The sequence below is a fragment of the Salvelinus fontinalis genome, chromosome 13 (genome assembly GCF_029448725.1).
Source record: "Salvelinus fontinalis isolate EN_2023a chromosome 13, ASM2944872v1, whole genome shotgun sequence".
NCBI classification, from domain to species: domain Eukaryota; kingdom Metazoa; phylum Chordata; class Actinopteri; order Salmoniformes; family Salmonidae; genus Salvelinus; species Salvelinus fontinalis.
In genome coordinates this window covers 9,259,799-9,286,710 of record NC_074677.1, presented here as the reverse complement: position 1 = coordinate 9,286,710, position 26,912 = coordinate 9,259,799, and the positions used below count along the sequence as shown (strand labels likewise).

General features: G+C 43.8%; 1 protein-coding gene across 1 annotated transcript in view; it reads left to right on the top strand.

Moving 5' to 3' along the window:
- The window catches only part of LOC129868043 (endothelial cell-selective adhesion molecule-like), a 69,648-nt gene that overhangs the window by 27,277 nt on the left and 15,459 nt on the right, over positions 1–26,912 (top strand). Inside the window, exon 2 of the mRNA XM_055941621.1 lies at positions 25,724–25,869. Coding sequence (XP_055797596.1) covers positions 25,724–25,869 — 146 coding nt within the window. The remainder of the gene's footprint in view (positions 1–25,723; positions 25,870–26,912) is intronic.

Genomic DNA, 26,912 nt, shown 5'->3' with positions numbered 1-26,912 from the left:
TAAACAGCATGATCATTACACAGGTACACCTTGTGCTGGGGACAGTAGGCCTCTCTAAAATGTGCAGTTTTGTCACACAACACAATGCCACAGATGTCAAGTTTTGAGGGAGTGTGCAATTGGCATGCTGACTGCTTGAATGATTTGAAGTCCACCAGAGCTGTTGCCAAATTATTTAATGTTAATTTCTCTACCATAAGCCGCCTCCAATGTCGTTTTGGAGATTTTGACAGTACATCCAACCGGTCTCACATGTGTAACCAATCCAGGAGGTCCACATCCAACTTCTTCACCTGCAGGATCGTCTGAGACAGCCACCCGGACAGCTGAGACTGTGGGTTTGCACAACTGAAGGATTTCTGCACAAACTGTCAAACCGTATCTGGGAAGCTCACAACAAAATATGGAGTAAGTTAAGGGGTATGAATACTTCCTGAAGGCACTGTATGTCTGTGGGTTCTTGTGGGTGGTGCCTGTTTGCACAAATATGACCTCCTTATGTGAGTCCCAGTTGGCTGAGAGCCATCTTTCGCCAATGTCTCGTTTCACTCCTCTGACTTCTCCATTGTCTGTCGCTCACAGTCTTACATATTCATATTACTACACGCTTGACTTGACAATCAAGTGCATCATCCACTGATGTGTTGAATAGCCTGTATAGACATGTCTGGTTTTGACGTAATGGAGATTGTTCTTTGGCTCATATCACACAATCTTTGTGGAGGATTTTGTCATTGTTGTTACATGACGTCTGCATTTCCATATTGCGCTATTTGCTCCATAGCATCACATTGAGCAAGTTCTTTCCCCCTGATGCTTAGCTATGTCACGTCCTGCTGTACCACTGACCCATCAGTGGAAAGTGGCTTCTCACAGCAGCTCGGGACCGTATTGAGTCAACACATACTCACACTCCTGCTGGTGCCGACAGGCTACTCAAACTGTGTAATAATCAACCCTGCTCAATCCAGCTTATTTCGCAAGCATCAGTCTGTCATTGTATATTTAGTCAAACAGATGTGCATGTGGTTCAAGGGTCCTATAGGACTATAGTCAGCTTTGAATGGTGAAAGATACAAATGCACCCCACTCTTATAGTGTACAATAGAATAGTGAACAATTGTAGCACCTCATTTTGCCCACCAGACGTGAGAACCAACCGACTAGGCATATGAACATGGCAATGACCAGTCATATCTCCCATAGCCATACCGAGGTCTCCTAGCAACTCGGCACAAGCATAGCTCCCTTGTGGTATATCTGTAATAAGCTGCACGTACCGAGCAGATTTCAACCCCCCCCCCCCCCCCCCCCCCCCTTATAACCTTGTCTAAAAACGCAACATTTGAACAATCAACATAACAATGGGCTAAAATGTCTGTGTATTGCATGACGTGCCTCAAACGCTTCATATGCAAAAACTTGACCCATATCCCCCACAGACATCGAAAGGCCACTCCAGCTGTGCTGACCAAAATTCAACAAATTTGCTTATCTTTTTCTGAATGTTCAGGGGAGTTGTGTATGAAAGCCCTGTTAAGCCCTGTTAAGGGTCCTACGTAGGGTTAAGCAAATGCTACTGGTGGGCTTGGCGGTGAACAGACAACTACACATTTCAGCCCAGTAAAGCGGCTCTCTCAAGGTCAGAGCTACATTACTGCGCAAATTACTTTTTTCTGCAAGGAAATAAATGCTTGCCATGCCAAAAACCTCACATTTCCACTTGGGAGTCACATCTGCCTGTGATGTCCGGAGCGTGTTTGTTTTTAAAGGCTCTGTAACAATCGGCACACCTTCTTGTCGACTGAGGATTTGTAAAAATATGTCAGGTTTGAAGTCTTTGTTTTACCACTCGTTGTGGAACGTGTTCAAAATATTTGCTAGAACAGTGCTGATATGAGGTCATGACAAAGGAAAGTGGTACTTGCTTAGAAAAGCGATTGTAGAGTAAACATTGAGCATTTCTAAATTGATCCTTCCATACCTTTCACAGGTTACTATGACTCCTATCAACCAGCCTCTAAGACATTCCATCAAAATATGCAACAATGTCCAACTCAACTGACCCTGAGTAAGGAAGACTCATGCATTTGCTCCTCATACTCTTTGCTTATTTACTCCATGGACCTCAGATTTCTATCTTTGGCCACGTTGTCATTGTTGGTCAGCCAAAAACTGGAGACATTGAGCGACTGAATATTTTTCCATAAAGAATTCCTCGCAATCCAAAGATTCCGCCAAAAAGTGAATGAATCCAGGTGAAGACATAGGAACAGGCCTACTTTTCAAGCATATATTTCTCAGTCAGATGGACAAACACATGGTTGCCTATTGACTGTGGGCTTCTCACATGGAACGGGCCACCATAAACCAGTGGTGACACCGAAAGGGGAACATTTTCCACTCAGCCAACCTCAGGGGCAGCAGTCGCAGAGGGTGTGAAGTTTCCAGTTTGTGGACGATTACCTTCAGGGGCAGGAAAGATGACCAGAGTTTCCAGGAAGTCATTTCTCTCTCTGAAGACATGCAATGGGACTAACAGCCTCCAGGCTTCTGTTTGTTTCTTATGACCTCTTTTAATTAGGCCCTTAACTTGAGACACCATGTCTTCATGACAGGAAGAGACCATACCTTATCAATGACTGTTCCAAATATGGTATCATTACTCAAGTGTTCCCTCCGATAGGCTTGGTAAACACATTAGAACTGTAAACTCGCCATTTCCAATTCTCCTGCCAGTTATTGTAGCAGCACCCACCTGTAGCACGCACTCCAGCAGGTATATCTCACTGGTCACCCCCAAAGCCAATTCTTCCTTTGGCCGCCTCTCCTTCTAGTTTTCTGCTGCCAATGACTGGAACGAACTGCAAAAATCACTAAAGCTGGAGACTCATATCTCCCTCACTAGCTTTAAGCACCAGCTGTCAGAGCAGCTCACAGATCACTGCACCTGTACATAGCCCATCTGTAAATAGCCCATCCAACTACCTAATCACATATTGTATTTATCTTGCTCCTTTGCACCCCAGTATCTCTACTTGCACATTCATCTTCTGCACATTCTATCATTCCAGTGTTTAATTGTAATTATTTCACCACCATAGACTATTTATTGCCTTACCTCCCTTTTCCCACCTCATTTACACATATAGACTTTTTCTACTGTATTATTGTATGTTTGTTTATTCCATGTGTAACTCTGTATGTGTCGAACTGCGTTGCGTTATCTTGGACTGGTCGCAGTTGCAAATGAGAACTTGTTCTCAACTAGCCTACCTGGTTAAATAAAATAATTGTTAGTTTTTATAAGAGCAGTCATTCCTGTGTGTGTGTGTGTGTGTGTCGGATTAAGAGCACGTATCCCGCTATAAATCCAGGCCAGTATATTTACAGAAAGCGTCACTAAACCGATCTGACAGGGTATGGGGGAAAAAGTCCTCCAGAGAAAGTAATGTAATCCAGCCCCAATGATTCGCCTCTTGTCTCAGTTGCAGATTTTAGTCACTCGTAACACCATAACCTGTCTATATTTAGCTTCTCAATTTTGAGGCTTTCCTTCTAATTCCTCCCTTACGAAAAAAAATATTGCAGTATGCTGCAAATTCTGCATCCAAAATAAGTATTTTTTTTACTGCAGTAATTTTGCAATATAACTGCAGTTATTCTGCAATTACTTTTTTGTAAGGGATATGAGAACTTGTTCCCGTGGCATTGACTTTCTAATCTTGGCCAACCAGGATGTTTCTTCTTTTGTTCGAGAGGGGGTGAAAATAAGTTTACTCAGTGACATCACAGATTCCTTCTATGTGGTGTTATTAGCATGTTGAACAGCCCCAATTAGTATTGCTACACCAGGCCTGTGTAGTTGCTGCCATTCGAGTGAGCCGTTATCAGTGGCCACGTCAAAACAAGATTAATGCCTCACTCTGCCTTATCTTCGATATTGAATCCCTCCTCTCCCGCCTTCTCAAGGGTGTGTGTCAGCCTCTTAAATTTTTAACACATAATAATTATTGTTTCTGTAAGATTGAATCAAGGTCTGACGCAGCTGCTGTCAAGAGTATAGCACGTGTAGTATACCATAATCAGCCTGAAATAGTTTGGCGCATGGAGTGCTAGCCACGTTAGCCTAGTTCTGTAGTGTCTTGTCTTCCTAGGAGCGCTATGGGATGGGCGCTAGGAGTAATAAGCACTTGGCTACATGGACATGACAAGACCATAGACAACATATGGGGTTTTGGGGTCTGGTGTTCCCTTAGGTATTAGCCACCTTGGTAAGGTGATTATGCTGATGTCACGCCAGTGGGGCTGTCCTCACATGTTCCACCCTGCTTTTAACTCTGTTCTGGCAGCGACAGGAGTCCCCCCTCTGAGGTCTGTCTCAAGGGTCCTCCCTGCCCAAAACATTATTTATTTAACTAGGCAAGTCGGTTAAGAACAAATTCTTATTTACAATGATGGCCTACCGGGGAACTTTTTCTTTTTACCTTGTCAGCTCGGGGATTCAATCCAGCAACCTTTCGGTTACTAGCCCAACGCTCTAACCACTAGGCTACCTGCCGCCCCAAAGCCTAGCCTTTCGCCAACCTTTCACTCCATCAGACTCAACTTTCTGCTGCTGGCCATTTTTATCAAGATAGTCCCTGCGCTCTAAAGACTGTTTGCTCTCCACTGAGCCTCTATCCACTACTGAACTCTCACTAGAAACTCCTAACCAGAGATTTTGGCTGAGGTTGGTGGAACAGCATTGAAAATGGATAGGCTTTTGGTAACCACACTGTTTGATAATCAGCAGTGATCATTTATACTTTTTTTTCCCTCCCTCAAACTCCATTCTACTGCATCTCTACCTAATGTAACCTTTTCCCCCTCCACCTTAACCCCACTCCTGTCCCCAATAAAGCCTCCATTACTGTCAAGACACAATCAGCTTCCCTAGTGACCACTTTGACGCTGACCACCCATACCCGACACCGAACTACAATGGAGAACCATGACAGCCCTGATGACATCTGCCAGATGATCCCAGCCAGAGTTTGATTAGAGTAGAAAAGTTATCAGACACACGTGCACACTCACAGAAACATACACAGTATCTCTAACTCACACACCCACTTGCTCTCACACAGCATACTAGAATCAGATATTGAAGCCAGTGTGTTGAAATGTCACAGCTCAGGCTTCATCATGGCTATAATCCAATGTGTCCTGAGAGGATTGTCACCTGCCACCTTTCAGTATTGTGCAGATTGATCTTCCCATCAGTCTGTCTGATCGGATCCCTGAAGAGATCAGATGGCGTTGTGGAGGCCGGGTAACGTTCCAATCATTGCCGAACAACACCATGTCATTTTATTTCATCACCATGGACTGAGACATGGATGCTTGTTTCAAGTTGAAGCACATGGGTTTCAAAGAATTGAGGTTGTCTATCTTGTGTGGCGTTATGAATGGATTATGCACTGTAGTGTTAGACACTAAAGTATGTATTGTGTTCCGTTACTTTACATTTTGAGTAAGACGCAGATTTTTTTATCTAGATTGTATTTTTACACGATCCAATCAAAAAGTAGTTACAGATCATATGGATTAGTGCTATAAGTATTGTACCGAGCTGTCAATTTAATTATTATATTTAGGCTTTTACAGTTCTACCTTTTCCCCCAGTTCCTACAATGACTCAGTGCAGGATACATTTAGCCCATCATGATATGACATCACAGGTCACAAATGTGAGGTAAGTTACCAGAGGTCTTGGGAGGAAGTCGTATCGCAGAATGCCTGTTTTTGAAGCCAGGTGTCCACAGCTGTGTGTGACTAGCTGGCTTCCTGTCTGTCACTTCCTTCTTGACCTGTGCATCTCTGACAGACACTGCTAATTCTGGAGCACGGCCCGATCCTGATCTCTATCAGAAGGCCCAGGTTTTTCCTGTGCGCCTCGATCGGCATAATGTAAAGGAAGTGTGTGAGGGAGGGGGGGTTTCTTTAATTTTGGCCCTGTGTAGAGGATGCTGACTTCTGAGCTTTGCAGTAGATCAGCAGCACTCTACTCAAAACACTTTTCTCTCAAATGAGTAACCTTCTTTCAGGACTAAGCAAAACCCACTCTCACTATTGAGTGACATGATCATGTAAAATTGTGTGGTCTTTGAGGCAACATTCATTCTTTGGAATGGAAACAGAGCTGTTGCTTCCACATCATCATACTTACTTATCGTCATCATATAAATATAGCCTATTGGGTATATGAAGGTTTTTTGTTATCTATGTCTATATGAAGACCATTAAGCTTTGGAAGTCTGTACCTGATTTCCCTCCGCCAATACACATGACAATCACTCTTTAATACCCACCCTGTCTTTCACTCTGTCCCCCCCAAAGACCATCCCAATCAGATCCAACTCAAAGCTGTCAATACCGCTTCAATTAACCTTAACGTCTCTGTGCTCAGAGCTCCTCCAGGCTCAGCCTCTGTTTTTCATTTTTTATTTCACCTTTATTTAACCAGGTAGGCAAATTGAGAACACGTTCTCATTTACAATTGCGACCTGGCCAAGATAAAGCAAAGCAGTTTGACACATACAACAACACATAGTTACACATGGAGGAAAAACAAACATACAGTCAATAATACAGTGAAAAATAAGTCTATATACAATATGAGCAAGTGAGATAAGGGAGGTGAAGGCAAACAAAATATATATATAAATAAATAAAAATATAAAAAGGCCATGGCGGCGAAGTAAATACAATATAGCAAGTAAAAAAAAGGAAAAAAGTAGAGATAGTAGAGATAGAAAAAAGTAGAGAGAGAAATAATGGGGTGCAAAGGAGCTAAATAAATAAATAAATACAGTAGGTAAAGAGGTAGTTGTTTGGGCTAAATTATAGATGGGCTATGTACAGGTGCAGTAATATATGAGCTGCTCTGACAGCTGGTGCTTAAAGCTAGTGAGGGAGATAAGTGTTTCCAGTTTCAGAGATTTTTGTAGTTCGTTCCAGTCATTGGCAGCAGAGAACTGGAAGGAGAGGCGGCCAAAGGAAGAATTGGTTTTGGGGGTGACCAGAGAGATATACCTGCTGGAGCGCGTGCTACAGGTAGGTGCTGCTATGGTGACCAGCGAGTTGAGATAAGGGGGGACTTTACCTAGCAGGGTCTTGTAGATGACCTGGAGCCAGTGGGTTTGGCGACGAGTATGAAGCGAGGGCCAGCCAACGAGAGTGTACAGGTCGCAGTGGTGGGTAGTATATGGGGCTTTGGTGACAAAACGGATGGCACTGGGATAGACTGCATCCAATTTATTGAGTAGGGTTTTGGAGGCTATTTTGTAAATGACATCACCGAAGTCGAGGATTGGTAGGATGGTCAGTTTTACAAGGGTATGTTTGGCAGCATGAGTGAAGGATGCTTTGTTGCGGAATAGGAAGCCAATTCTAGATTTAACTTTGGATTGGAGATGTTTGATGTGAGTCTGGAAGGAGAGTTTACAGTCTAACCAGACACCTAGGTATTTGTAGTTGTCCACATATTCTAAGTCAGAGCCGTCCAGAGTAGTGATGTTGGACAGGCGGGCTGGTGCAGGCAGCGATCGGTTGAAGAGCATGCATTTAGTTTTACTTGTATTTAAGAGCAAATGGAGGCCACGGAAGGAGAGTTGTATGGCATTGAAGCTCGCCTGGAGGGTTGTTAACACAGTGTCAAAAAAAGGGCCAGAAGTATACAGAATAGTGTCGTCTGCGTAGAGATGGATCAGAGAATCACCAGCAGCAAGAGCGACATCATTGATGTATACAGAGAAGAGAGTCGGTCCAAGAATTGAACCCTGTGGCACCCCCATAGAGACTGCCAGAGGCCCGGACAACAGACCCTCCGATTTGACACACTGAACTCGATCAGAGAAGTAGTTGGTGAACCAGGCGAGGCAATCATTAAGAGAAACCAAGGCTGTCGAGTCTGCCGATGAGGATGTGGTGATTGACAGAGTCAAAAGCCTGTCTTTATCAACCCTGCACATCACCGCTACACATACACACTACGCTACACATGCACACAAATATACTCCCACTAAACACACATTTACAAATACACTAGCACGCGTATGCGGTAAACATGCATGTGCACACCCGACAAACTTTGTCCTCACCCCTGCAATTAAACTAATGACTAACATTTTTTTTGTTGTCTCTCTCGACTGGAAGGCTGTACAGATAAGACAAGAAGGGAGCAGGAGAAACTGTTTCTGGGAGATGGAGTCAGTACTCAAGTCTGCTGTTTCTTTTAGTTACACTGGAAGACGGGGCTGGGAACGAGAGAGCCGTATCAGGTTATGAGCAAGTCTTCACTGTCTGTCTGTCACCGAGAGGAGTGTGTTTGGACAGACTACAGTAGATTGCCTTTCGCCTCAATTCTGCATGGTTATCGCATAAAAGTCCAGTCATCTCTCACACACAGTTTAAATAACAGATGTCTATCAGATAGTTGTCTGATTCTATCACTCCACCAGTCTGTCACACTCAGTGTATGTGCTGTTAATCTTGTATTTCCTGATCAATATTTAGACCTAGTACTACAGTATAATTAAATTGCTCAGACAGTATGTACTTACAGGGAATCTTTTGTTGTGAGTCTAATGTTTCAGCCCTTAGCGCATACTGCTTTGATTTGGAGACCCTGATCCCCAGTCTAGGGCATATTCATTAGGGCATGCAATTGAAAACATTTTGCAATGGAAAACAATAATGAGTATTTCTTATTGGAAGCCCCTCTCTGTTTGTGTTGGTTTTCTTCTGTTTGGTGCCTGGTGTTAGTAGGTGACCTTTCCCTGGAGACCGTTTGGTGCTTTATCTCCATGAGAATTGTGCTACTACACCCATCCTATTCGATGTGCCTCTCTCCCTCTGTGGCGTGTCCAATCCTCTTCAGAAGAAGTACTTGGACTGTTTCGCCGAACAGTAATCATAAGATCGACTCAATTTATCTCCCCCTCTTTCATCCCCCCCTTTCCTCTCTGATGTGCGTGTGGATTCTGGATCTTTTGCTTTGATTATTATCGATATTCCCCTAGATTGGGGACAATCGTAACCACCACGATGACGTACGTTCTTTGAAAGTACATTTCTTCATCAAACCCAATCACTTATGGGACTTTCATAAAAGATCTTCCCCCAGTTATCATCACCACCATCCATCCATCATAATACAGGGACGAGACATTCCTACAAAGTGACTTCCTCTTAACTTTGTGCTATTCATAAGGCGGGTGAGGAAGTTAAATGGGTGCCTCCCGCCACTTAGCTTTAGCATTTAGCATGACGGGATGCTATATTAACCAGCACCTCCATCAAAGAGCTAGCTACAGATGTATCTACTTGTAGGATTCTGGAGTGAGTAAACAGGACCTAGCTACAGCCCTTCCTGTCATTTGGGCCTGCTTACATGAGACACGCACTGCGCTTCCCTGGGGGGGGGTTATTAATCTTCACTGCTGCAAACCTGCCCCTAGACTGAGGCTGTCCTAATATGGACACCATTCTACCCCCTTTCATTATCCATTAATCCCACACCTCTGATCGAGAAGGCTATAGCTTCTCAATGAGTCCTTGTTGGAGAAAATTTACTTAATATGAGTTTTAAAGCTGTAATAGTTCATTGAAGCTAACAAAAAGTCACCCTCCTGTGTTTTGGTAAAAATTTGAGGGGCATGGAGAAATGAAACCAAATTCAAAGGGAGTGCTATGTATGCAAGGACTGACTATCCATGATATCCAAAGTATAGTTTTGAGACTATACAGTGTTTAGTTTACTTTTACTTTGTTTACAAACATTGGAGTTAAGCTACCTGTAGCGTATATTTTGGCTTCTGGTTGGGTATCAAAGTGGAACTAGGCTCATTGCTCATGTTGTATCATAACTTATCTATCATGACACTCTTAACCGCAGCAGGAAGCCTAAGAGCATTGGGCCAGTAACCGAAAGGTCGCTGGTTCGAATCCCAGAGCTGGCAAGGTGAAAAAATAAAATAATCTGCTGTTCTGCCCATGAGCAAGGCAGTTAACCCTCAACGACAACTGCTTCCCGGGTGCTGCTGATGTTGATTTAAGGCAGCCCCCCGCACCTCTGATTCAGAGGGGTTTGAATGCATTGTTGTGCAACTCACTAGGTATCCCCTTTTCCTGCCTCTCGACACCTGTCGCTCCAAATGCAGGTGCTCTCACATTACCTACTGACTAGATACTGATGGTGTCAAGGGCCTCCCCTCCAGTGAGGTTCTCAACCTGATATTTCAGTCGGCTCTCATTTGAGGCCCACATCAGGACTATTACCAAAGTCAAATATTTCCATCTACGGAACATAGCCAGGTTAAGACATACGCTATCACGACCTGCAGCTCAGCGACTCATCCATGTCTTTATCCCGTCTGGACTATTGTAACAATCTTTTTGTTTGGCGCATCTGCCAAGTCCCTAAACAGGCTACAATACGTCCAACTGTTCTGCACGTGTCCTCACCCATAACTCCCTCCACAAACTGGCTCCCCATATGCTCGCGCATCAACTACAAATTCCTGGTTCACACAAAGCTATCCACAACTCTGTGCCCAAGTACCTGTCTGAACTCATTCTATCCTCCTGCCCCACACGCATCCTTTGTTCCTATATGTCCGTCTCCCTTCAGCAGCCCTGCAGCACATACAAAAAATATTGGTGACGGGGCTTTCAGTTGTGCGGCTCCGCTGCTGTGAAACGCACTTCCAGACACTATTAGGGCTGCAGAGACTGTCCTCCATTTAAGGCACAGCTCAAGACCATGCTGTTGAGAAAAGCTTTCAAGGACCTCTGCTAATTCTGTTCTCATGTCTTCTGGATCTGACAACACCTGTATATGGCTTTGATTGTCTGTTCTGGGTCGTTGGTGTTATTTTACATGTATTTATTATTATTGTCTTTACCATAGCTATACTGAACAATATTTTTTAACACATGATTCATGAGCTGAAATAAAAGATCCCAGAAATTTACTATACACACATTGATTTGTTTACATCAATTTATAAAGCCCTTTTGACATCAGCCGATGTCACAAAGTGCTATACAGAAACCCAGCATAAAACCCCAAACGGCAAGTAATGCAGATATAGCAGCACGGTGGCTAGGAAAAACTCCCTAGAAAGGCAGGAACCTAGAAAGAAACCTAAAGAGGAACCAGGCTTTGAGGGGTGGCCAGTCCTCTTCTGGCTGTGCTGGGTGGAGATAATAACAGTACATGGCCTTGATGTTCAAACGTTCATAGATGACCAGCAATTAGTAAGCATTTCTCTTTTCCCAAGATAATCCATCCACCTGACAGGTGTGGCATATCAATAAGATGATTAAACGGCATGATCATTACATAGGCGCACCATGTTCTGGGGACAAAGCAGTTTTTCCATACAACACAATGCCACAGATGTCTCAAGTTGAGGGAGCTTGCAATTGGCATGCTGACTGGATGAATGTCCACCAGAGCTGTTGTCAGAGAACTTAATGTTCATTTTCGCTACCATAAACCGCTACCAACATCGTTATAGAGAATTTGGCAGTACGTCCTGCAGACCAAGTGTGGGCGAGAGGTTTGCTGATGTCAACGTTGTGAACAGTGCCCCGTGGTGGCGGGGTTAAGGTATGGGCAGGCATGAGCTACAGACAATGAACACAATTGCATTTTATTGATGGCAATTTGAAGGCACAGAGATACCGTGACAAAATCCTGAGTCCCATTGTCGTGCCATTCATCTGCCGCCATCACCTCATGTTTCAGCATGATATTGCATGGCCCCATGTCGCAAGGAATTGTACACATATCATGGAAGCTGAAAATGTCCCAGTTCTTCCATGGCCTGCATATTCACCAGACATGTCACCCATTGACCATGTTTGGGATGCTCTGGATTGATGTGTACGACAGCGTGTTCCAGTTCCCGCCAATATCCAGTAACTTCGCACAGCCTCTGAAGAGGAGTGGGACAATATTCCACAGGCCACAATCAACAGCCTGATCAACTCTATGCGAAGGAGATGTTGTGCTGCATGAAATGGTGGTCACACCAGAAACTGACTGGTTTTCTCATCCACGCCCCTACCTTTTTTTAAAGTTATCTGTGACCAACAGATGAATGTCTCTATTCCTAGTCATGTGAAATCCATAGATTAGGGCCTAAATAAATGTTTCACTTGACTGATTTCATTATGAACTGTAAAGTGAACCCCCCCCCCCCCACCTACCCCTGTATGAGTCTGCCAAGTGACTCCTGCCTTCACAGCCACTGGAAGGTACAGCCGCAAGGGTGAGAATCTCAAGAAAGGCATTAGGCCAGCTAAAACCCTTGTAGAGGGAGGGAGAGTGGCTAGAAGAGGAGAGAGGGATGATTAAAAAGGAATGGAAGAGAGCTTCTCTACTTAATGACAGTAGTCTATTGTGGACTCTGGTTCCCCCCCGCCGTACGTCCCTTTGCTGGGTTATTCCCCCCTTTCTGAGGCGTCTTAGCAGACTCTCAAATAGCGGGAGGGGTCTCTCTCACACTCACTCTTAGCCTTACAAGAGGCGGCAAAATACATTCATTAGACTATTTAAATACTGCTAAGTATAGCAAACACACCCACACACACTGTAATCATGAATATAAACAGATGGACTCCACTCAGAGAGCACCTTTGCTTCTCACATCTGCAACCCACTATGCCTTTTTCTTCTGTTAGAGCAATAAAATGATACTCTAAAGGATTTAGACATTTTAAGACAGGAGTGGAGAAATATTTATTTCTTTCACCTCTTGAGAAAATTAGCAGCATTCTTACATAGGTATTTCTCTTGTCCAGATGGGATAGCGCAGAGTGATGGTGATTGCATCGTCTGTGGGTCTATTGGGGCGGTAAGCAAATTGAAGTGTGTCTAGGGTGTAAGGTGATATGATCCTTGACTAGTGTCTCAAGCCCCTTCATGATGACAGTAGTGAGGTCTACGGGGCAATAGTCGTTAAGTTTGTTCTTGTACCCAAGAAGGCAATGGTGGTCATCTTGAAGCATGTGGGGACAGCAAACTGGGATAGGGAGAGATTGAATATGCCTGTAAACACACCAGCAAGCTGGTCTGCACATGCTCTGAGAACGTGGCTAAGGATGCTGTCTGGGCCGGCAGCCTTGCGAGGGTTAGCACGATTTAAAAAAAATTCTCACATCGGCCATAGAGGAGGAGAGCCTATCGTCCTTGGTAGCGGGCCACGTTGGTGGCATTGTTATCCTCAAAGCGTGCAAAGAATGTGTTTAGCCTGTCCGTAAGCAAGACGTCGGTCTCGGCGACATGGCTGGTTTTCCTTTTGTAGTCCTTGATTGTCTGTAGTCCTTGCCACATACGTCTCATGTCTGCGCCATTGAATTGCGACTATACTGACGTTTAGCTTGTTGGATTAGTTATTCACTCCACAAAGCATACTGTTTTATATTCTGCCCTATTACCTATATCCTTGCCATGATTAAATGCGGTGGTTCTCGCTTTCAGTTTCGCGCGAATGCTACCATCTATCCACGGTTTCTGGTTAGGGTAGTACTTTTTAATAGTCACAGTGGGTACTACATCTCCTGTACACTTCCTTATCAACTCATTCACCGTATGTGTCTAGATTATTTTCGCAAGCTACCTAGAACATATCCCAGTCCACGTGATCAAAACAATCCTGAAGCGTGGGTTCCGATTGGTCAGACCGGCGTTGAATAGTACAAAGAACGTGCACTTCCTGTTTGAGTTTCTGCCTGTAGGGGGGGTGAGCAAGATGGAGTCGTGGTCAGATTTGCCTAAAGGAGAGCAGGGGGAGGGCCTTGTAAGCATTCTGGAAGTTTGAATAGCAATAGTCGTAAGTCTTAGTAGCGTGAGTAGGACTGTTGATAACTTCGGCAGCCTAGTCCTCAGATTTGCTTTGTTAAAATCCCCTGCTACAATTAATGCAGCCTCAGGATCTGTGGTTTCCAGTGAAGTTCTTTTGAGGGGCGTCGGTTTCGGCTTGAAGTGGTATGTAAACGGCCGCGGCGACGACAGAGAATTCTCTTGAGATAATATGGTTGCCATTTAATTGTGAGGTGTTCTAGGTCGGGTGAACAAAGCGCTTGAGTTCCTGTATGTTCCTAGAATTACACCATGAGTCGTTAATCATGAAACGCACCTGTCTGCCCTTCTGCTTCCCGGGGAGCTATTTATTCCTCAAGGCGCAATTTACTGAGAATCCTGCTGGGTTTACCGACTCAGAGTATCCTGAGAGCCATGTTTACATGATACAAAGTATTTTACAGGCCCCGATGTCTCTGGAAAGAAATCCTTGCTCTAAGCTCATCAACTTTGTTATCCAAAGACTGAACATTGGCGAGTAATATACTCTGAAGCGGTGGGTGGTGTGCGTTCCTCCTACGTTGAACCAGCAGGCCGCCTCGAGTGCCTCTCCTCCGCCGGCGACGTTTTGGGTCAGCCTCTGGAATAAGTTAAATTGCTCTGGGGGAGTGAACAAAGGATCTGCTCCAGGGAAGTCATATTCCTGGTCATAATGCTGGTAGTTCTGGTGAGTTACCGCCACTCTAATATCCAATAGTTCTTCCCGGCTGTAAGTAATGACACACATTTCTTGAGCTAATAATGTAATAAATAATACACAACAAAATACTGCAAAGTTTCTTAAGAGCTAGTCGCGATGCTGCCATCTCTTTCCACTGTTTTGGAGTTCTTGCCTTTCCTCCCCGGTCCCTAAACAAAACAGACAACTTTACCGGTGTTAACTAGATTGCTAATGCATTCATTCTATTGATGTGAGACATTTATTCTGGTGAGCACGACTTTATTTTTAGTCTTCTGGGGCTACAAGTTATGATAAACTGAATGTCGGAAATGTATAGTATGGCCTACCAAATGTTGGAATTTATAAGCAGAAACGTGTCTAAATTAAGGGTGAAGGTAGCCAGTAGTAAATTAATTATAGTAGGCTAAATTATGGAATTATAGTGGATCGAACTGCGCAGGTAGCCTACTTTTTTTCAAGTGATGTTTGACAATCAGATAAACTACAATCACACAACACCCATGATCTGCACAGACCGTAAAAACAACAGTAAACGGGATAAGATTTTTACATGCCACAGTAACCAGTCTTTGATCAAGATATCCCAGGCATCTTATCCAGGTTTCTCATAACCGTGATACAAGCGTTTTCATGTTATTGTAAACAGGATTTGATGTGTATGTGTCAACTTGAAAACAGAATACTTGATATTGGTGTGCATGCAAACATGGTCATTGTTGTTTTAAGCTCATTGGTGCTCAGTGGCAGGTATCTGCTGCTTCCACCTGGTCATTTGGACACATTGCAGTCTGTCTCTTGTCACGGCTCCTCCTCTGCAGTGTAGGGGGCGGTTCCTCCTGCAGGCAGAGGAGGGTCGTTAAGTGATTGGAGCCACCTGGGCTCAGGGTATAAAGCTGTCACTAATCTGTCTTGCTCTCTCCCTCTCTGCTCCTCCAGGTATGCTCATGATTTGTTTGTTCCTTTGTAGTTTTGCATAGTTTTCACTCAGTCATGTTCACACACACATATTCATGCACCCATGCACTTTACATACAGATACATCCACACCTCATTCCTATTTCTTAGTTTAAGTTAATAGTTTGCTTAATAATAAAGAACACTTTTGAATTGGCCTATACCTGTTGTTCGTGTCCTCTCATTTGTCACAGGCTATGAGCCGGCTTGTGACAAGTGGGGGCTCGTCCGGGATAGTAGTTAACTTGGGTTAGTTTAGTTCAGATTGACAATTTTTTTTGTTTGAGTGGATGTTTTGGTTGGGCCAATTTTTGTTTAAGAGAGAGTTGAGAGCCATGTGTTCTTTTGGTTCAGTTAGCTTGGTAGCTAAGCAATTCACTCTGTGTTTTTCTGGGTTTTGTTCAGGTGGGAGTCCTCTCCTGTTCAGGCATATCAGCAAGTGTCCATAGGAGGCTTGTGGTGATTTTGTTTTAGGTGGCAGTGAACGTGGGTAGAGCATCCTTTTTCCTTTTCCCCTACATCGGCTCGGGAGCACCTCCGTGGTTATGGGAGGGCTGCCAGTTTCTGGTTGTCTTTTCCACTCCACTGGTTTTGTGTGCGTAAAACCCCACATGTGACTGCACGAAGACCAGGGCCAGTTAGTTAGTAGTTTTTGGAGGATAGTGGGGTGTGGCTCTTGTCCTTGAACCCAGATTGACAGCAGGTGAGTTGTGTTTTTTTTGAGCATTTTGTAATAGTTGTATTGGTTGAGGAAAATGTCTTCCATTTTGAGTAGTTTTGTTCAAGCTCCTTCAGAGGTAGCCTTAGAGTTGTGTACTAAGGAGCAGTTAATTGAAATTGCTGAACATTATCAGATTGAGATTGTTGATAAAAAAATTAAAGAGACTGTTAAAACTAGCTTAAAGCAGGGTCTTAGGGAAATGGGTGTTTTTGGCGGTCAGTCTGCTAGTAGTGAGGGTGCAAGTTTTCAGGCTAGCCCTTCATTAACTTTTGAGCAGCAGAGGGAACTGTTGCAAATGCAAAGGCAAATGCAATTAGAGCAAATGCAAATGCAATTAGAGAGAGAGCGATTGAGAAATGCTATTAGACCGGAAAGACTACCACAGTTTGATGTTTCACAGAATCTTCATTTGTTGCCTAAATTTGATGAGTCAGATCCAGACACATACTTTACTTTATTTGAGCGTATTGCGGAAGCTAGAGCTTGGTCAGATTTGGACATGACTATGTTGTTGCAATGTGTACTTACAGGTAAAGCACGTGAGGCTTTTGCAGCACTGAGTGTAGCTGACAGTAAAGTTTATGCTAAAGTTAAATCAGCAGTTCTGAAGGTCTACGAGCTTGTGCCAGAGGCATATCGTCAACGTTTTCGTTACAGGAAAAAGTTAGATTCACAAACCTATTCTGAGTTTGTTTGTGATTTGACTTCTGCATTTAATCGTTGGTGTACAGCTTCTGAAGTTAGTACTTTTGAGGGTCTGTCTAATTTGATTGTGTTAGAACAGTTCAAAAATTCTGTTCCTGACCAGGTTGCTACATACATGAATGAACGTAAAGTTAAGTCTCCAAGTGATGCAGCAATCCTTGCAGATGAGTACAGGCTAACACATAAAAGCCATTTTGAGTCAAACAGTGATATGTACCATAAGAATAACTTTACTCCTAGGAATAGTAGGTCACCTTTTTGGGGGGCATCTTTCCAAAGGCCTCAGCAGAAGTTTGGGTCTGGAAGACTTAAAGCACCGGTTAATGCTAATACCTGTCGCTACTGCTTAGTTGAAGGACATTGGAAGAAAAATTGTCCTCTGCTTAAATCAAAACAGTCAGTTCAAGTTAAACCTGTTATGATGGCAGCTCCTGTTACAGCCTCGGACCACCAGGGTGAGCTGTTTCAGCCACTAGTTGAGTTTGATTCTCAGTTTTCCCGCTGTGATTTTTCAGCCTTCATTTCAGATGGTGTAGTGTCCCTCGTAGATGGCAACCAGAATGTTAAAATCAAGATCCTAAGAGACACTGGAGCTTTAGATTCTTTTATTCTGGAATCTGTTTTGCCGTTCTCTAAAGAGTCTGATACTGGCCGTTGTGTAATGGTATGTGGTATGGGTTTAGTTCCATTCTCTTGTCCTTCACATAAAGTTACCCTAAAGTGTGGTCTGGTAGAGGGTGATGTAGATGTTGGGGTTAGACCTCAGTTACCAGTAGAGGGAGTGCACATGATTTTGGGGAATGACTTGGCAGGTAGTAAGGTGTGGGCAGATGGCAAATTAAACATCTGTAAGAAGCAACCTTCAGTGTCACCTGCAAGGGAATCTCCGGATCAGAACTGTGTGTCTCCTGAGGTATTTCCAGTTTGTGCGGTTACCCGCGCAGCCTCTCGTAAGGAGATTGAGAGTAAGCCAGAAAGTCTTGAGTTGCCAGTCAAACTCCAGACAGAACAGTTGACTAGTTCTAGAGATTCATTGATGGCTGAGCAAAAAGCCGATACTACTTTGGCTGATCTGTTTGATAAAGTGGTTCCTGATTCAGTGGTGAGGAATAGTGCTCAGTGTTATTTTCTTCTTGATGGGCTGTTGGTCAGGAAATGGGTTCCACACTATGATAAGGGTTTAGGAGAACCAGTCTTTCAAATAGTTGTACCTACTACTTTGCGAAATAAAGTGTTGCAAACTTCACATGGTGATGTGGCAGGTCATATGGGTGTTCGTAAAACGTATGATCGTATACTTCGTTATTTTTTCTGGCCACGTTTAAAGCGGGATGTATCTCAGTTTATTAAAACTTGTGATACGTGTCAGCGCACAAGCAAGCCAAATCAGGTTGTAAAGCCTGCACCGTTGTATCCAATACCAGCCGTAGGGCAACCTTTTGAGCATCTTATTATCGATTGTGTTGGGCCATTACCAAGGTCCAAGTCAGGTCATAGCTACTTATTAACTGTTATGTGTCAAGCAACCAGATATCCGGCAGCTTTTTCCTTGCGTACCATAACTTCAAAATCAGTAGTTAAAGCTTTAACTCAATTTATTTCAACATTTGGGATTCCAAAAACCATCCAGTCAGATCAGGGGTCTAACTTTACCTCTCATTTATTTGCTCAGGTTCTCAAACAGCTTAAAGTTAAACACAACAAGTCTACTGCGTTCCATGCCCAGAGCCAGGGAGCTTTGGAACGTTTTCATCAAACTTTAAAATCCTTGCTTCGTGCATATTGTACGGAACTGTCTGCCGACTGGGAGGAGGGGTTACCTTGGCTGTTACTAGCTGCTCGTGAAGTAGTGCAGGAAAGCACAGGGTTTAGCCCAAATGACTTAGTGTTTGGCCATAAGGTGCGTGGGCCTTTAGCAGTGTTGCAGGATGGTTGTTTGCCTGAGGAACCACCTCGGAACCTTATTGACTATGTAAATGGTTTTAGGTTGAAGTTGTATAGGGCTGGTGAACTAGCGAAAGAAAAACTAAAATGTTCTCAACGGAAAATGAAACTGAAATATGACGTACAGGCTGAGCTGCGTGAGTTTAGTCCCGGTGATCGGGTACTTGCTCTTCTGCCTCTTGTAAGTTCACCTTTTCAGGCAAAATACTGTGGTCCTTTCACTGTGTTGCGTAAAGTGTCAGATTTGAACTATCTTATTGAAACCCCTAGTCATAGGAAGTCCTCTAAATTATGCCATGTGAACCTGTTAAAATGTTATCACTCCCGTGATCTAAGCAAAGTTGAAGGCACTCCAGCAGTGAGGTCAGTGTTGACTGCTGCCCCAGTCCCTGCATCTTGTGGCTTTAATTTGGTGGAGGGGGGAGAAGAGGAAGTTAAAGTTTCAGATGAGGTCTTACAAGGTCGGTTGAAAAACTCTCAGACTTTGCAAAACCTTGGGGTTTTGGTAGATCATTTAGACCCTGAGAAACGTGATGAATTGGGAGCTCTTATTAGAAACTACCCTGTTTTGTTTTCTGACACTCAATCACAAACCCACTTAATTGAACATGATATAGACATCGGAGATGCTAAGCCTATCAAACACAGATTTGATCGTGTATCTGAGGAGAAGAGACTAAAACTGGAAACAGAGATGCAGTCTATGTTGGACACAGGTATTAATTTGGCAAAATGTGAGTTTGCCAAAGCTACAGTCACATACCTAGGCAAGGTTGTGGGTCAGGGATTTGTCTGTCCCGTGGAAGCCAAGGTTCAGGCTGTGAGGCAGTTCCCACAGCCCTCTACAAAGAAAGAACTGATGCGCTTCCTGGGAATGGCGGGGTACTACCGTGCTTTTTGTAAAAACTTTTCGGTAGTAGTGTCCCCACTGACCAATCTGTTGAAGGCCAAGGCTGAATTTATCTGGTCCACCCAGTGTCAAGAGGCATTTGATGCAGTTAAGACTCTTTTGTGTTTGGCACCTGTGTTGGCAGCACCAAATTTTGGGAAACCTTTCAAATTGCAGGTAGACGCCAGTCAAATCGGTGCTGGGGCTGTGCTTCTCCAGGAGAATGACAACAAGGTTGAGTGTCCAGTCAGTTTCTTCTCCCGGAAATTTAATAAGTATCAGAAAAACTATTCTGTAATTGAAAAGGAGGCTTTAGGTCTCATTTGGGCTTTACAGCACTTCGAGGTCTATGTTGGTTCTGGTTTGACCCCTTTAACTGTGTTCACTGACCACAACCCACTGGTTTTTTTGAGGTCCCTGCAAAACCCAAACCAGCGCCTGATGCGTTGGGCTTTGTTCTTGCAACCTTTCAACCTTGATATTAGACACATTAGTGGTAAGGATAATATTATTGCTGATGCTCTGTCCCGTGCTCCTTTAACCTAGCTTGTATCTCTTCTCTGCTGCCCCTACGGGCTGTCTGTGCCTTTTTCCTCTTAAATTGCTCCCCAGGTACCAGGGCTGCCGAGTTTGAGGGACGGACAGTCGGCTGGGGGACACGGGGCTACTGCTAGGAGCCGGGATTGTTTTTTTGTTTATTTGTTTTTGGGGAAATTTGAATTATTTTGATTATGTTGGAGGAAGTTGGGTTGAGGGTGGGACCCTCATTTTAAGGAGGGGGGTGTCACGGCTCCTCCTCTGCAGTGTAGGGGGCGGTTCCTCCTGCAGGCAGAGGAGGGTCGTTAAGTGATTGGAGCCACCTGGGCTCAGGGTATAAAGCTGTCACTAATCTGTCTTGCTCTCTCCCTCTCTGCTCCTCCAGGTATGCTCATGATTTGTTTGTTCCTTTGTAGTTTTGCATAGTTTTCACTCAGTCATGTTCACACACACATATTCATGCACCCATGCACTTTACATACAGATACATCCACACCTCATTCCTATTTCTTAGTTTAAGTTAATAGTTTGCTTAATAATAAAGAACACTTTTGAATTGGCCTATACCTGTTGTTCGTGTCCTCTCATTTGTCACAGGCTATGAGCCGGCTTGTGACACTCTGGCCATGTGGTTGTTATTGAGTAAATCTCCACTCAGTCCGAACAGGCAATGGACTGGGCTGATTGGTGATTGGGCATTTTACAAAAATGTAGCCGGTTTGTTTCTGTAATGGCGTTCCTCCTCGTCATACGAAGAGGAGGAGTAGTGATTCGACCAACGTGCAGCGGGTTGTGAATACATAATGATTTATTTGACAGACGACGAAAACAGGAAAACAAACACTTGTTGATTTACAAAATAACAAAATAACGAAGACTGACCTGAACTTAAGAACTTACATGTAACACGCAGAACGCAAGAACAGGGAAAAAACAGACTACACAAAAACCGAACGAACAAACATACCGAAACAGTCCCGTGTGGCGCCACAGACACAGAAGACAACCACCCACAACGAACACTGTGAAACAACCTACCTTAATATGACTCTCAATTAGAGGAAACGCCAAACACCTGCCTCTAATTGAGAGCCATACCAGGCAACCCTTAAACCAACATAGAAACAGAACACATAGACTACCCACCCAAATTCACGCCCTGACCAATTAAACACATACCAAAACAACAGAAAACAGGTCAGGAACGTGACAGTTTTAGTCATTCTTATCATGTCAGTTATGTGAGAGATTGCTTCTGTGTTGGAGAATAAGATTAGGAGTTTAATCTATTGAATAATCAAAACTATACTGGTATCCTCGTGTTCTGATAACCCTGGGCTAAGAATTTGGAGTATGGCTAAAAGAATATGAACAATAATTTGGGAGTGGGAAGATCAGAAGTCCTATACAGACACACACATTACATTTCATACCACATGGACGCTCAACAGACACGCACTGAGAAGCTTACACACTCCCATGTGATAGTTAAACCCCCATGCACACAAGCAGGCCCCATATGCAGGCACACATGCATGCAGTGACACACTGGATTGCGAGAAATGAAGATTGCACACAACTCTTTAAAATTGGAAATGTAATTTTATTGAAAGACAACAAGGATATTGCAGTACCATAATATGAAATGATTACTCAAAACAAGTAACATTGATAGAGCTTCTCTTCTATTTGATTTACAATTAGTGATGAAGTCAATTTCTCCTCCACTTTGAGCCAGGAGAGATTGACATTCATGTTGTTTGCTCTCTGTGTACATCCAAGGACCAGCTGTGCTGCCATGTTCTGAGCCAATTGCAATTTTTCTGAGTTCCTCTGTGGAACTTTCACATTTCTTACCAATTGCTGCAGCTGTACACAGCCCATCTGTAAATGCCCCTCCAACCAACTACCTACCTCATCCCCATATTTGTTTTTCTGCTCTTTTGCACACCAGTATTTCTACTTGCACATCCTCATCTGCACATATCACTCCAGTGTAAATTGTTATTTCTTTGCCACTATTGGCCTATTTATTGCCTTACCTCCATTTTCTCACACTGTATACAGATTTTTCTATTGTGTTATTGACTGGAAATTTGTTTATCCCATGTGTAACTCTGTTTTTGTCGCACTGCTTTGCTTTATCTTGGCCAAGTCGCAGTTGTAAATCAGAACTTGTTCTCAACTGGCCTACCTGGTTAAATAAAGGTGAAATAAAATAGTGACACCTGACCACACGACTGAACAGTAGTCCAGGTATGACAAAACTAGAGCCTGCAGGATTTGCCTTGTTGATAGTGCTGTCAAGAAGGTACAGCAGTGCTTTATTATGGACAGACTTCTCCAAATCTTAGCTACTGTTGTATCAATATGTTTTGACCGTGAGTTTACAATCAAGGGTTACTGCAAGCAGTTTAGTCACCTCAACTTGCTCAATTTCCACATTATTTAGTTAAGGTTTAAGGTTTAGTGAATTATTTGTAGCATTCAGGGCAGTTAGAGAGACATAAATTGGGTTACTTACTTTGTTTACCAATGCCCCTGGTATAATGTACATTTGCTTAAGCATTATGATGACTCAGCGACACAATGGTAGAGATTAACAGAGCTGGGCTTGGGTCATTGATTAATCATTGTCTCAATGCAGCCTTATGCTGTGAAAGGATCCAGGAACGCAAAGGATTTGGGTGGATCCCATCCTCCTTAAAACGTGTTTTGTTTCCAAAAGGTATCGAAATTGTCAACAAAAGCCAGGTTTTAGCTAGCTGGCTCAGAAGCAAGGGATAAGAACGTTGGCATTGAGCATGACAACGGAACATTAAAGAACAAATATTGTTCATGAATATCAAGCTAAACTGAACCAACGACTGGGTTGCGTCTCTAGCAACCAAAATATAAGAGTATGAATTTTTCTTATACACTGAACAAAAATATTTATTTCTCAATTTTGTGCACAATTTGTTTACATTCCTGTTAATGAGCATTTTATTATTTTGTCAAGATAATCCATCCACCTGGCAGGTGTGGCATAGCAATAAGCTGATAAAATGGCCTGATCCTTACACAGGTGCACCTTGTGCTGGGGCAATAGAAGGCAACTCTAAAATGTGCAGTTTTGTCACACAACACAATGCCACAGATGTCTCAAGATTTGAGGGAGCGTGCAATTGGCATGCTGACAGCAGGAATGATTTGATGTCCACCAGAGCTGTTGCTAAACAAATCATGTTAATTTCTCTACCATAAGCCTCCTCAACATCGTTTTAGAGAATTTGACAGTACGTCTGATTGGCTGGGCCTGGCTCCCCAGTGGCTGCGACCCTGCCCATTTTAAGGTGACATCCATAGATTAGGGCCTAATTAATGAATTTAAATTGACTTTCCTTATATGGACAGTAATTTAACAAAAACTTTGCGTTTTTATATTTTTATTCAGTATAAATGAGTGTTTTATTTCTAATGGTAAATGTTGACTTAGTGTTGGTTCTGTACATTACCATAGTTGCCAAAGAAAGCAATATGAAAACGCATTTACCTGTAGAAATACTATTTTTTGTTGATATTTGGGGGGATGCGGTTGTGGGAATGCGGTGGTGGGTGGGGATGCGGAGGTGTGTGTTTGCGGGTAGGAAATGCTGTGGTGTGTGGGTGGGGATGCGGCGGTGTGTGTTTAGTGGGCAATGTGGGGGCGGGAGGCGGTGGTGTGTGGGGGGGTTGTTGTGTGTGTGGGGGGGAAATGCGGTCATGTGGGGGGGAGATGCGGCCGGTGGTGTGTGTGTGTGGGGGGGATGCGGTGGGGTGTGTGTGTGTGTGTGGGGGGGGGGGAGGGGGGATGCGGTGGGGTGTGTGTGGGGGGGGGGGGGTGGGGTGTGTGTGTGGGTGGGTGGGTGTGGTGGTGGTGGTGTGTTGGGGGGTTGTTGTGTGTGGGGGGGGGGAAATGCGGTCATGTGGGGGGGAGATGCGGCCGGTGGTGTGTGGGGGGGGGGAAATGCGGTCATGTGGGGGGGAGATGCGGCCGGTGGTGTGTGGGGGGGGGATACGGTGGGGTGTGTGTGGGGGGGGGGATGCGGTGGGGTGTGTGGGGGGGGGGATGCGGTGGGGTGTGTGTGTGGGGGGGGGGGGTGGGTGTGTGTGTGGGGTGTGTGTGGGGGGATGCGGTGGGGGGGGATGCGGTGGGGTGTGTGTGTGTGTGTGTGTGGATGCAGCTGTGTGTGGGGATGTGGCTGTATGCGGGGGGATGCTGCTCTGTGTGGGGGGGGGGGTGGCGGGGATGTGTGTGTGTGTGTGTGGGGATGCTATTGTGTGTGTGTGTGTGTGTGTGGGGGGGGGGGGTGTGCGGGGATGTGTGGTTGTGTGAGGGTGCGCTGAGTGGACCATGGACTGAATATACTTACTCGTTTTGGCCAAGCTGGTGCACCAGATGGGTGGAGATTGATCCACTTCCCTTTTTTCCCCCTCCATTTTTTTTTATTCCACATTTGATCTACTTCCAACTGGACAAATAAGTGCTGCCTCTAGTCCATTTCTACCACTCTGCTTCAATGACATCATGAGATGTCTTTATTTTTTACTATGTGGGTTAGTTGCTGTGACTTGTTGGGACCAAGTGACCATCTAGCATGGGGTTTGTTGTTATGAAAACCTCCCCAAGTGCTTGTCTGTTTGTATTTTTTCCCATCTATGGTTGGTAGGAACAATTGTTTCATGATGTGGGTTGTGCGCAAAGTGGATGTCTCCATGAGCTGTGGTTGGCAAACCTGTGATGGCTTATTATTGGTTCCAATAGCTCTGGAAGAGAGCGTCAAATAAGTTTTTTGTCTTTGCAAATTGTTTCCATGTGTCCCTACTAAGCATTGTCATTTTTTGTTTTCATAGCTGTTTTTTTACAGTATGAGGAATCTCGTGAAGTAGCTTTCTTGAAGGGTGACACATTTTGCACTGACAATCAAATTAAATGTGGCTTGTCAACATTTTGACTTGGCAATTGTCAGTCTTTTTGTTTTGATATGAAAGTGGACTGTAAATGTGATTGCCTCTGTGTCCACCTATAATAGATCTGAGAGAAGACTTTTTGATATGACATGTTTTAAGTGCTTGTCAACAAGCCACAACCGCTACAGCTTTTCCTTATCAAAGCTTGTATCTTGAGAAACTACAAAAATAAACATGCTTGCAGTGTGTGAAACAAAAGCTTAGCAGGTTATCATTTCAAACACAGCTTGGGAAAAGCATGTCTTATTGTTTTTTCCATTCTGCCAGAAACAATTACAAAACGCAGGGGCTTTTCAATCTATTAAGCCAGATAATCACAACCACACTCGGACAGGTTCCTTCAGTAAGTACTTTGTTTTTCCCCTCCCCCTCTTCGTCCTCCAGGTGTGCTGGCCCAGATCCAGATGCCCCAGAGTATCATGAAGGTGATCGAAGGTCAGAAGGTGGTGCTGCAGGCCTGGTACAGCACCAGCTACAGCATCGGCAAGAACACCGTCCTCTGGAACTTTGTAGCCAATAACTCTCAACTGGTGAGTGTTTGGGCTCTGTTATGTTCTGTGTGTGGTGCCTTTAGCATCTGTGCTGATTGTCTGACGATTTAGGGCCGTTCTTACTTGAGATGTGTACAGTAACTTGAACTTTCGCACCAAACATTAAGGCAATGGCATATTTGTGCATCTTAAGTTGGGATGTGTGAAGATCCCTTTGATTATGCAGTGGTCATGATTAGTCTGTGACATCCTAAGGCTACAATATAATGTCCCAGAGGCCAGTAATCTACCTGCATTAGCTCTGCATACCAGTTAAATACTTTTTTTAAATTATTTTTATTTAACCTTTATTTAAGTTGGTTTGGGACTCCCAATCACGGCCGGATGTGATACAGCCTGGATTCGAACCAGGTACTATAGTGACACCTCTTGCACTGAGATTCAGTGTCTTAGACCGCTGCGCCACTCGGGAGCCCAGAAGTACTTTATACATGGAAGTTTATTTTTTGTAAAAATGTATAAAATCTGTAATATGACTTTTGTAAGTTGAACTTGAAATGATGAATGTATTTAATTTTGTTAGGGTTTGTTTTAATGTTTAACTCAGACTTCTGTGATAATTATCATTTGTCTGTTGATTATTACAGATAATGTGTTTGCTGTTTTGTGCAATTTTTACTCAAAAGCTCCCAACTACCACAGTGCCAAGTCTAGGACCAAAAGGCTCCTCAACAGCTTCTACCCCCAAGCCATAAGACTGCTGAACTATTAATAAAATTGCCACCGGACAATTGACATTGACAACCCCCCCCCCCCCCCACCTCTCCATTTTGTACACTGTTGCTACTTGCAGTTTTTATTATCTATGCATAGTCACTTCACCTACATCTACCAATTACCTCAACTAACCTGTACCCCTACACACTGACTCAGTACCGGTGCCCGCTGTATATAGCCTCGTTATTCTTATTGTGTTACTTTTTATTATTACTTTTTATTTTAGTCTACTTGGTGAATATTTTCGAAACTCTTCTTGAACTGCACTGTTGGTTAAGGGCTTGTAAGTAAGCATTTCACGGTAA